This window comes from Elaeis guineensis, chromosome 2 (genome assembly GCF_000442705.2).
Source record: "Elaeis guineensis isolate ETL-2024a chromosome 2, EG11, whole genome shotgun sequence".
Taxonomy (NCBI): domain Eukaryota; kingdom Viridiplantae; phylum Streptophyta; class Magnoliopsida; order Arecales; family Arecaceae; genus Elaeis; species Elaeis guineensis.
Window position 1 is genome coordinate 109,538,759 of NC_025994.2, and position 12,172 is coordinate 109,550,930.

General features: G+C 38.0%; 2 protein-coding genes across 2 annotated transcripts; both read left to right on the forward strand.

Moving 5' to 3' along the window:
- Window positions 1–687: 687 nt before the first annotated feature.
- Window positions 688–3,608, forward strand: LOC105048411 (laccase-11). Its single transcript, XM_019849898.3, has 6 exons — window positions 688–914; window positions 1,023–1,174; window positions 1,245–1,489; window positions 1,577–1,705; window positions 1,968–2,891; window positions 3,012–3,608. The coding sequence occupies exons 1-6, from the start codon at window positions 816–818 to the stop codon at window positions 3,140–3,142; spliced, it is 1,680 nt and encodes a 559-aa protein (XP_019705457.1). The 5' UTR covers window positions 688–815; the 3' UTR covers window positions 3,143–3,608.
- A 2,198-nt stretch (window positions 3,609–5,806) lies between these two features.
- LOC105049448 (laccase-11-like) lies at window positions 5,807–11,445 on the forward strand. The gene is made up of 4 exons (XM_073252651.1): window positions 5,807–9,082; window positions 9,189–9,312; window positions 9,572–9,598; window positions 10,010–11,445. Exons 1-4 carry the CDS (start codon window positions 8,999–9,001, stop codon window positions 10,060–10,062), a joined length of 288 nt encoding a protein of 95 aa, XP_073108752.1. The 5' UTR covers window positions 5,807–8,998; the 3' UTR covers window positions 10,063–11,445.
- Window positions 11,446–12,172: the final 727 nt, after the last annotated feature.

Here is a 12,172-nt window from a genome sequence, read left to right on the forward strand (position 1 = left end):
GATTGCAGAATTAATTAACCCACTTAGACACTAGTACTGATGTATCATTTGCTTATCAGATACATATACGCATCCTTCCCTCTCGTGGAAGGCTTTCTCATATCCATATGAATTTTTCAGACCACAAAATTGTAATAAAAATAAAGAAATCTACTTCGGTGACACCTCAACTGCAATCTCAAATAAATTAAAACAATCTGAACCGCTCTTCGAAGCAACTCAAAATGGTACCTCCAAAAAAAAAAAAATATTGGGTGGTTCACACCAAATCTGCATAATTTTTCTTCCTGCTTTGTTTTTATATCGTCTGCTCTGACCAGCTGCAACATCTCATCTTCTTATTTCTTCAGCTTTTTACCTGCCACTTAGTACTCCTTCTAATCCTTCGTTCTAATAAATTTGGGTGGTTCACACCCCCCTTTAACCAAACAAAAGAAAACATCAAAATACATCCGTATTCTCCACTTCTCCTCTCTCCCTCTTTAAAATAAAATCAGAAACATGCACCATTCCTTTGTCTTAACGCTAGTTCCAATTCTGTTGAGTTCTTGGACTTTCATAACTCTCAAACCTATTAGCATACAGTTTTTAGCCTCATACTTCCTTGGCCTCCTACCACTTCCCTTCTTCATGGTCTCCATCATCACTTGCTTCCAAGCATCAGTATACAACCCAGTGGATTTCTTTACAAATTTTGGCTCACCAACAACTTGCTCTCTTAACCAACGGATGGTGCCTCGAGTCCCTTATATATAAGAATGAATCAACCCCATGTCTCACCAACATTCAGATCTACTCATTTTTGATCAAAAAATATGGCCTTCTCCTTCTATGTATCCTTTCTCTTTCTTGCAGTGTTTCTTTCTTTTGGTTCACTATCTGCCAAGGCTGCCATAAAGAAGTATCAGTTTGATGTGAGTACCTTCACCATCAAAACGAAAGAAAAGAGAGAGAGGGAAACTACAGCAGTAAGCTTTCTCAAAATTTCTGCTTCTTGCTCTCTTATTCTCTTTGTGCCTCAGGTTGTAATGAAGAATGTGAGCAGACTCTGCGATGCTAAGCCAATCGTTACGGTTAATGGGATGTTCCCTGGGCCAACTGTCTATGCCCGAGAAGGGGATAGAGTCATCATGAACGTTACAAACTATGCACAATATAACATCTCCATCCACTGGTAATGTCATTTGGATCAATAAATACCTCATACTCTGAGTAAAAGGTTAACTGGGTTCTTTCCAATGTAGGCATGGATTGAAGCAATTCCGAAATGGATGGGCTGATGGTCCAGCATACATCACTCAATGCCCAATCCAGAGTGGTAGAAGTTACACCTACGATTTCAATGTCACCGGACAGAGAGGAACATTGTGGTGGCATGCTCATATCTTGTGGTTGCGGGCCACCATCCATGGTGCAATTGTGATCATGCCAAAGGAAGGAGTTCCATACCCATTCCCACAACCTCAAGCAGAGACCGAACTGGTTTTAGGTGAATGCAGCTAGGAGTAATGCAGCATAGCTGGTGAGCTCTTTGTTCTTCTTTATGCAAGGAGCTAATTTTGATATTGGTGTGTAGGAGAATGGTGGCATGCAGATGTTGAAGAGGTTGAGAAGCAAGGCAACATGCTTGGGTTGCCACCAAACATGTCGGATGCCCATACGATCAATGGAAAGCCAGGGCCTCTCTTCCCATGCTCAGAGAAACGTAAGATCATATGCCCTAATCTTGGTGTCATTGCAGACTAGCTTCCTATCTCTGTTTTGTTTTAATGACAAAATATATAAATACTCCGGTGAAATGTACAAAGGGTAGGATGAAGATCTTATTCAAAGCCTAGGAAGAATGGTTGAATGACACATTGTAGAGCTGGTTTTTCCCTAGAAAATAAAAATGCATGATACAATCATGGAGCAAATTTGATCAGGAGATGCTGATGACATCTCATTTCTTCCTGTTCTTGTTTCAGATACATTTGCAATGGAAGTTGAATGGGGTAAGACCTACCTCCTTCGAATTGTCAACGCTGCCCTCAATGACGAGCTCTTCTTTGCAATTGCTGGTCACAACATGACGGTGGTCGAGATTGATGCAGTCTATTGCAAACCTTTCACCACCAATGGCATACTAATTGCACCTGGTCAAACCACCAATGTTCTTGTTAAGGCTGACAAAATCCCTGGCAGATACTTCATGGCTGCTAGACCCTTCATGGATGCCCCAATTGCTGTAGATAACAAAACTGCAACAGCTATTCTACAGTACAAATGCGTCCCAACCACTGTGATCCCAATTCTTCCACAACTACCTGCACCAAATGACACTAAATTTGTCGATGACTTCCTTGGCAAGCTTAGGAGTCTAAACTCTCCCCAATTTCCTGCTAAAGTGCCTCTTAACATCGACAGGCATCTCTTCTATACAGTCAGTCTGGGGATTGACCCATGCCCAACTTGCCTGAATGGAACCCGGCTCACTGCATCCTTGAACAACATCACATTCGTGATGCCCCAAATTGGGCTACTCCAAGCACATTACTTCAACATCAAGGGGGTGTTCGGACTAGATTTCCCCGACAAGCCCCTGAACACATTCAATTACACCGGTGCACCCCTCACGGCAAACCTTGGAACATCCTTGGGCACCAGGCTTAGTAGGATTCCTTACAATTCAACAGTTGAATTGGTGTTGCAAGACACCAATCTCCTTGCAGCCGAGTCTCATCCTTTCCACCTCCATGGTTACAACTTCTTTGTTGTTGGGAGGGGGATCGGAAACTTCGACCCAACGAAAGACCCAGCAAAATTTAACCTGGTTGATCCACCAGAAAGGAACACTGTTGGTGTTCCTACAGGAGGTTGGACTGCAATCCGGTTTAGAGCTGATAATCCGGGTAATTTACCAATTACTTACAAGTATCTTTTTATTTCACCATCAGTTCTAATTACGATCTCTTAAGCTTGTTTACGTCCATCATGCATGAAGTGGACTCATAGATAGCTTATCCTTTCAGGCGTTTGGTTCATGCACTGTCATCTAGAGGTGCACACAACCTGGGGGCTTAAGATGGCATTCGTTGTGGAGAATGGAAATGGACCGGAAGAATCCATCTTACCTCCTCCGAAGGATCTGCCGCCATGCTAGACAGCTGCAGGATGAAATGTTTACTGGCAGTGTCAATGTCTCGCAAAAGTTGCAGGAGGTTTGTTTAGGATGAATTTTCAAGAATCATTCATCATTCATTTCTGTAATTTGAGCTTGTCCAGAGGCCCTGTACAAGAAGCCTTCTTGTGGGAATAAGATGCCCTACCGAAGAAACAAGGGTTGCTAATGTTAACCAACAAGTTTTATGCATTCTTTTGTTCTTGACTGTAAGGCTCCAGGTAATTATTTGCAGTGGTACAATAAACAATCCGTTATTCATACGCAATTCGTTGCAGAAGCATGAAGTTGATGCCCAAAAGGTTGCTATGCAACTGTGGGAATTCCATTATTGGCTTTTCCTTTAGTTTGTTTATATGACATTGTAATTATGCTAATAGTGTACGTTTGATAACGTAAAATATCTCTTGTGCTCTAAAATATAGTATAAACAGGGATGGGAAAAAGAAAATCTGATCAGGCAGTAAATTATTCATTTTTTGATTTGGATTCACTTCATGAAAGGCAAGAGACAGAGAAATGAATACTGTTCATTCCCAAAAGTGATATAATTTGATGATCCATATGTGTGGCTTGGACAGCTTAACTTTTATATATACTTATTGTGGGGGTTATCCATCCGACCCGACACCTCCTATTTAGATTACAATCGAGCACTCACCGGTAGATTCTTATTGGATACCGCATTGACGGATCCTCATTAGATATCGAAGGAGGACATGAAGAATCAAGGCGAAACAACTTTATATCATCAGCTTTTGTTCGACCTCCTAATTGGACACCTACCGATCTCGAGGTTGTATCCTACCAATGATAATGAATATAACCCGGTAACCTGCATAAATGCTAACTCAGGATAGAATCTTGTTTCAACATCGATCTCGATATATCGGACTATTCAATCACGTGAGAGATTCTTGGAATTTCGCAATAATATGTAAGTATGATCCAAGATTGATATCCACGATTAATAATCCTGACACATAGGTTAGTGGGCAGATCCTTGGTCATAACAAATTGTCAGATTGAGGCATAGTAGCTTAGAAAATTAGGATCAAACGGCCTACTAAGTTTCGACATGATAATATACAGCTCCATCTTTACATAAAGAGGTAATAAAAAGACTCTCAGATAAGCTAAATTCTACAAAATACCTAGTGTGCTTTCACCCACTCCCCTTTCACACTCTTTTTCCTATGCTATTCTTAAGCTCCAGCTAACTTAAGCTTCGGAAAAATCTTACCAAAGAAATCTGATGAGAACGGACTTCTCTTGTAGATTTTCTTTTTAGTATCTTGATCCCTGAATGACATCTATTCTTATCTACATCAGCACCAAATCGAAATCTTCCAGCAATAATACTTATTCCTAGCACAATTATTTTTTATATTTTTTTGAAGATTTTTATTGAAAAAAAATTGTAGAAGAATTAACAAATTCCCTAAAGCGCTTCTTATCTTGCATGTCATAAGAACTTTTTCTGCCACAAATAATTTTCGTGCATTGCTTTGATCTTGTGTATAAGGCTTCGAGTAGTTATTCGTAGGACCCGATTAACAATTTCTTATCCATACGCAATTGGCGGCAGATTTTTGAAAATTTTGAAGGTGACAATTAGTTGAGAAATTCAATTCATGATTTTTTTCTTTTAATTTGATCATATGACATTGCAACTATGCTAATTGTGTCTCTCTGATAATGTAAAAAATTCTTTTCCTCAAAAATATAGTATAAAGAAAGGCTAAAAGTAACTGATGAGGCATTATTTTACTCACTTTTTTTATTTGTATTCTTTTCATGAAAGTCAAGAGATGGATAGCTAAATATTCTTCTTTCCCAGAGGTGATATTGTTCAAAGATCCAAAGTGTGGCTTGGACAATTATCTTTTACACAGACATTTTTCTTTTTTTTTGGTAGAACACATACTAGTTCAATCCTAGCGCACAATTGTTATGTTCTTTTTTTTTTTTTTTTTTTTTTTGAAATTTTCTGTAAGGGTTTCATTGGAATAAGATTATAGAAGAGTTAGCCGGTTCTCTCAAGTACTGCTTATTATCCTTGCATGTTAATGGATATTTTTCCTCTGCAATTGCGCAAACAAAGTTCTTGGATATTTAAATTTACAAGATAACATATGCATTTGTCTTTGTAGTGAAAAATATAAAGGACAAAGTGCTAAGAATTCACAAACAGCTCAGCTTGACCCGGTAATGGCTCATTCAGGTTCTGTTCATAGCTTGGTACATAAAACAATTTGATCTTAAAACACTTTAAGTTTGCAAAGTTAAATAAAGACTTGGTCAGTTCCATAACAAGCTCGTTCATCACCTTCAGAAAACAAAAAAATAAAAATAAAAATAAAATGACAAGCTTGTTGATAACGTACCCTATCAACTTGTAGCAGGATTAACCTTTTCCTGCCTGAGCTTTTTCAGCAGTCTCGGCTTGACTTGTTTGTACCTATATCTTCGGTTAGATTGGCATGAGGACAGTTGCCGATATGATAGTCCCTAGTTTATATTGCTGGAACAGGATAACGCCCGCTTGTCTCTCGCGGACGTTCCGCAGTCACGCGTGCATTTCACGTGACCGGTATATTACTAAACGGATGTCGGCGGTTGGCGCCTAGGAATTTCTCCAAATCAGCGAAGTAATGGCGACGAGAATTTCCGTTGGCCCTCCTCTTCTTTCCTTACCCTAACTTAATCCAGTCCCAATTCCCATTGCCGCCGAATTCGGGTAACAAAATTGTGCGATCTTAATCTATTCCGTGTGCTTAGATCCAAGATTTCGGTGGATTTTAGGTAGATTTCGAACACTTCTTTGGGTGCAAACGCACTGGAACCACCATTGCAAGCTTAGAAGAGACAATTGATGCTCAAGGGTTCCAGATTTCCGAAGGTAATAGCGGACTTCTTTGCGTTTTTTCCGAACTCCCCTCATGGAAGGTCGACTTCTCTGTTCATCTTCGATTTCTTGATATGAGATTGTTACAGGTTCATCTTTTTTCTTGGATTATAGAATTCTTGATCTTTGATGCTGCTTCTTTGTGATTTTGGGGTTTCTTTTCTAAACAAGTAACCTGGCAATGATGTACTAAAGATGGAATTATTTTGGAAATATTGTCCATAAAGGGATTGGAGGAGCATAAGTTGAATCCAGAAAATGGTGATCTTTGAGGTGGATATGGGATGAAAACAGATGGCCTCGCTAAGAAGCCTAAAACCCTAAGGACTCTAGGCACTTTTGCTAGTCTACTCCAGATGACTAATAAAATAATCAAATGGTTTCTAAATAGCAATATATGAGAAATATCGGAGGCGAGTGGTATTTAATCTTCTTAAATAAATAATTTATAATTCACTATTGTTCGAAAACTGGAGGCTCTTAATTTTGATTACCCAGATTATTGATATGACACTTTTATTTGAAGATCTATGCTGAAGGTGTCGCTGAATTTTTTTTAAAACTAATAAGTTATGATGTGGTATATTTAGGAGAGGTCATTATTGTTTGGAATAAGAAAGACTAAATATCTATTCCTCTTTTGTAAGTAGCATGATATCATCATTTGACAAAAAAGTGTTTAAAGGAAGGTAACTGTGAGTGGCTACTGTGCTGGCTGATCATTTGGAGATGCTCTTAATAACAACATGAGATGGAATCAGAATAAATGGTAGAATTTTGATGGGATAGCATGTCTCCTCCCTTGATTTCTTGAATAAAAATAAGTGGTTTTGTGTTGTATGATATTAAGAAAAAGTTTCACTCAAAAGAGCTGTAAAAAAAGCCGTCAAAGGAAGAAAACTATTGTCACTAATATCCTAGGAAGTGTGTGAGAAGAAAAGAAGTTGAAATGAACAAGTGAAAGATACAAGTTTCAAGAATGGAAAAGTTAGGACATTGAGAATTTGGATAAAACCGGGGTATGGTTTTGCTTTTCTTATTTCAGAGTCTATGTTTCTTCAGTTTGTTAGTTTGTTGAGGTGTTCAGTCGGTGTTCAAAAGTTTTGATCTGTTTCTTGTTTTCTGTTTTGAAGTCAGTATGGTGTTATAATCATGATAATTTCTTAAGCAATCTTAAAATTGGCAACCTATGAGCTGTATTTGTTAGATATTTGCTACCTCTTTGTCTAAGTAGGTAAGACAGGATGTCCATTTAATGCACTGCATAGTATTTGGTTTCAATACTAAAGATTCAGTTGTACCCACCATTGAAAAAAACTTTTTTTTTTTGGTTTTGGCAAAGTCAAGCAAGTCTTGCATTTCCAGGCTTTTTATTACACATAATTATAGTATCTCATTAAATTTACTTGCACATGCCCTCCAACTTTTAAGATGTGATTTCACATATTAAAAGAAATACAAATCTCGATGGGTTAGCTTTGTCCATGGTTTAATCATCTCCTACTAACAATCAAGCATGATTGAACTTGTATTGAGAGGTGGCTCAACTTGCACCTGATCTATTAGCTCAGGCCTTGGATCAAGAACAGAATTGAAATTGAAATTGCAATGAGATTGCTTTCTCAAAAAGAAACTGAGATAAGATTGAGGTAAGTTAAAAGATAAAAAGGATATCTTAGTGGCATTAGCTTGAGGTGAGGCTTGAATTAATGATCAAAAATTTCATATAGAAAACCTGGCTTAAGTCAACTTTAAATGTTTTATTTAAGAAAAAAGGTTGACATGGATCTTGAATTTATAATTATGGTAGAGGTTGAGGTTGAAATCGAGTTCAAGATCAGATCGTGATCAGTACTCATGTTAAAAATAAACAATTAGAGCATTAATTATATACATTTAGCTACTAGTATTGAAGTATCCTTTGCTTGTTAGATATATGAATCCTTTCCTCTCCTAGATGGCTTCCTCATATTCCTACAAATTTCTGACCTTAATAAACTATGACATAAATAATCTATTATGGTGACTCATCACCTACTGAAACTCATCTTTTCTTTGAAGTAAGCCAATGTTGCCTGCAGAAGTACATCTGTATTCTCCAGTACACGCCTCTCTTCCTCTTAAAACAAAAACTGAAACATTTACTGTTCCCTTATCTTAATGATAAATATCAAGTTCATTTGGGGCTTTGGCCTAACATACTCTCAAGGCTGTAACCCTTTTTTCCCATATACTTCTCTAGCTTCCTTCCTTTTTTCTCCTTGAAGGTCTCCATCACTATTTGCTTCCAAGCATCGGTATGCAACTCTGGATATCCTCTCCTAAACTAGGTCCACCAACATGTTTCTCCCTTGACAAACTGATGTTACCTCAAGCCCTTTACACCCATAAAACCAGGCACGTTTCCCTCACCAGCATTCACTTATATCTTCTTTGACAAAAAGATGACCTCTTCCTTTTATGGATCACTTCTCTTTCTTCTTTTTTATGAATCATATTCTCTTTGGGAATCAGATTGTAGTGAAGAATATGAGCAGATTGGGAATCAGATTGTAGTGAAGAATATGAGCAGACTCTGCCACTTGTTACTCTCAATGGAGGTTTCCCTGGGCAAACTGTTTATGCCAGAGAGGTAGGTAGAGTCATCATCCATGTTACAAACTATGCCAAATATAACATCTCCATCCACTGGTTAAATCTCTTAGATCAATTCTTTGATGCCTCATTATCAAGATAACAATTGTTAAAAGGTGATCATGGTGTTAATGTGGGCATGTATTGAAGCAGTTCTGAAATGGATGGGCTGATTGGCTGGTCTACATAACTCGCTGCCTGATCCAAGGTGGCAACATCTACACCTATGATTTAAAACTTACAGGCCAGATATGAACATTGTGGTGGCGTGATCTATATTGTGGTTGCGAACCATCATGTATGGTGCAACTGTGATCATGCCAAAGGATGGAGTTCCTCACCATTCCCACAACCTCATGGAGAAACTGAGCTTTTCTGAGGTAAGTGCAGAGTGCAGACTAATAATTGTGGTCTAGTGAAGAACAGAAGACTTTCATGCTCTTTTACAGATTGAACCAATTGCGATTTTGGTTCTTGGCATTGTAGGGGAATTGTGGAATGCGGATGTTGAAGAGGTTGAGATGCAATATGCTTGGATTGCTACCAAACAAGTCTGATGCCCATACAATTAATGGGAAACTAGGACCTCTCTTTCCATGCTCAGAAAAACGTAAGATTATATGGCTTAAGTTCCTCCTTAATGACTTTGCTTGTATATTTGGTTATCTAGCTTCATGTTTACCTCTTCTTTTAACATACTTTGCATGGATGTGTTTCTTAGACAAGTTGTTTCTAGAAAGGTATAGAGAGCTTAAGTAGGATAACGTCTACCAAAGCATTCAAGAGAATGTTTCACTGACTTATGTTTGTACCATAAGTCAAATTCCATGATGAAAAATTAACATCTTACCAGTCTTCTTTTGTTTCAGATACATTTGCAATGGAAGTTGAATGGGGTAAGACCTAACTCTGATGAATCAATAATGCTGCCCTCAATGATGAGTTCTTCTTTGCTATCGGTTGTCACAACATGACAGTAGTCGAGATTGATGCAGTCTATTGCAAGCCTTTCGCCACCAATGCCATACTAATCACACCTGGTCAAACCACAAATGTTCTTGTTGAGCCTGACAAAACCCCCCATAGATACTTCATGGCTGCTGCACCCTTCTTGGATGTCCCAATTGTTGTGGATGACAAAACTGCAATGGCTATTTACAACATGAAGGCATCCCAACCACTGTGGTCCCAATTCTTCCTCAACTGCCTGCACCAAATGACACTAAATTTGTTGATGACTTCCCTGACCAGCTCAAGAGCCTAAATTCTCTGCAATTTCCTGATAAAGTGCCTCTTGATATTGACAGGCATATCTTCTAGGCAGCCTGTGGATGGAATCGTCCCCAACTTGCTTGAATAGCACTGTCTCACTGCATCCTTAAACAACATGACCTTTGTGATGCCTAAAATTGGGCTACTTCGAGCACATTACTTCAACATCAAGGGAGCATTCATTCTAGACTTCCCTGACAGACCTGTGACTGCATTCAGTTACCGGTGTAGCACTTACAGCAAACTATGGCACATTCTTGAGTACTTGGCTTAGCAGAATTGCTTACAATTCAACAGTTGTATTGGCGTTGCAAGTCACAGACCTTCTCATAGTTGAGTCTCATCCCTTCAACCTCCATGGTTACAATTTCTTGTTGTAGGGAGGGTGATCAGAAACTTTGACCAGGTGAAGTTTAATTTGGTTGATGCACCAGAAAGGAACACTGTTGGTGTTCCTACAGGAGGTTGGACAGCAATTCTATTCTAGGCTGATAATCCAGGTGAGAAAGATCCGGAGTTCTGTGCATACAGACATAAACAGGCACTCAGATATATGGATGATTGTTTTCTTCTTTGTTAATCCTCGCGCTCTCTTAAGGTTACGTCTGTTCCATCTTAACCTCCTTTCACAATTGACTTGTTTGTCATTTCAGGTGTTTGTTTCACGCACTGTCATCCACACTACTTGGGGGCTTAAGATGGCTTTCGTTGTAGAGGTCTTTTGTGTGAATAAGATGGCCTTCAAAGAATCATTGGTTGCTTGTGTTAGCAATTATCGTTCATCCGTTGTTTTGTTCTTACCTGTTAGGCGGTTCATGATAAATTTTTGGGACAATTGTCAAGCTACATGTAAATGTAAATGATTATATATCATTAAAACAAGCTACAAGATCATGAAGATATCATGAAATCTAAGAATGTATGGGTCATGGAAGGCATTATATTTTCTGTTTGTTTTCTGCGACACAAATTAGGAAAGTACATATATAATAAAAGAGTATAAACTGTCTGGTAGTGAAGGTTAGCAGTTTCACAGCTATATACTATTATTATTATGAGTTACTTATCTTTTACTCACCTCAAAGATTAGCCTAGATAAATTATTACAGAACATATATTGAACTAACATAGAAGTTTCACGATTTCATGGATAAATTTTTCACGAACTCATATGTTTAGGAAAGATTACAATGCAAACTTTTAAGTGAAATCTGGGTCTGTAAAAGATGTGGCAGCCATGTTATCTGTTATCATTAATCAACTTATCTTCAACATATTATTAGCCTTGTTAAAATCAATTCTACCCTGATAATGAATGAAAAAGAAGTCTATGTTCAAAAAGATAGTATTTTTGTTGTCTTGAACTGCTCTTATTATCTTGACAACATATAGAGATCTTCATGCATGATTCTAGTGATCACATGCATCTTTTTCCCTTTTTCATGTTTCCTCTTGATGGCTTGATGGCAATGAGAAAACTTTTATTTCCTATGAAATCTGAAAATGATGGCAGGAGGAGCACCAGCGTCCTTTGAATACAAAATCTCTTTCCAGTCACCCAGTGCATCAATTGCAGGAAGGGTGCCAAACCCATGGACCGAGGTCCTGTTAGAAGTGATCTCATGCATTTGTTTTTCTACTTGCATCCATGGATTGATGCACCTGTATAAACTCTAATTCCTTGATGCCTATTATCAAATATCAAGTTATCCAAGAGTGCACTGGGTTCATCTCATCTGCTCAGCAATTAGATGCTCTTGATTTAAATCTTGGGTATTGCATTATCTAATTTTGGTGCAAGTGACGAGAAATAGAATCAGTTGTAATCTGAGACTTTAAATTTGCATTTGGTTGGAGCTTCATTATTTTTGTAATCCTTACAAATAGCTGGAAAATATTGTTTGGTTGGAATAAAACTATTCAACTTAAAAGTTGGGGCCGTGACTGGAGGCTGAATAGCTAACCATCCATTGAATAACTTTCATCACTAATATTCATCCGCTAATCAACGAACCAGCAAATAATGTTTTACTCGTTATTTGATTGGTATTTCCATAATAAGCGGGATAAAGTTGCGAAAAAATTGAAAAAGTGAAGTGTAGGAGAGGGAGAGTTTGTGATGATTAAATTTATTTGACCCTTTTCCTAAAATAACTTTAATCTCGTTAAATAGTATTTGGCTGGTTGGCTGATAATTT

Coding starts and splice junctions, on each gene's coding strand:
- LOC105049448 (XM_073252651.1), top strand. CDS start 8,999: ATGTATGGTGCAACTGTGATCATGCCAAAGGATGGAGTTCCTCACCAT. Junction 9,083..9,188: donor AGAAACTGAGCTTTTCTGAG/GTAAGTGCAGAG, acceptor TTGGCATTGTAG/GGGAATTGTGGAATGCGGAT. Junction 9,313..9,571: donor CTTTCCATGCTCAGAAAAAC/GTAAGATTATAT, acceptor CTTTTGTTTCAG/ATACATTTGCAATGGAAGTT.
- LOC105048411 (XM_019849898.3), top strand. CDS start 816: ATGGCCTTCTCCTTCTATGTATCCTTTCTCTTTCTTGCAGTGTTTCTT. Junction 915..1,022: donor TAAAGAAGTATCAGTTTGAT/GTGAGTACCTTC, acceptor TTTGTGCCTCAG/GTTGTAATGAAGAATGTGAG. Junction 1,706..1,967: donor CTTCCCATGCTCAGAGAAAC/GTAAGATCATAT, acceptor TTCTTGTTTCAG/ATACATTTGCAATGGAAGTT.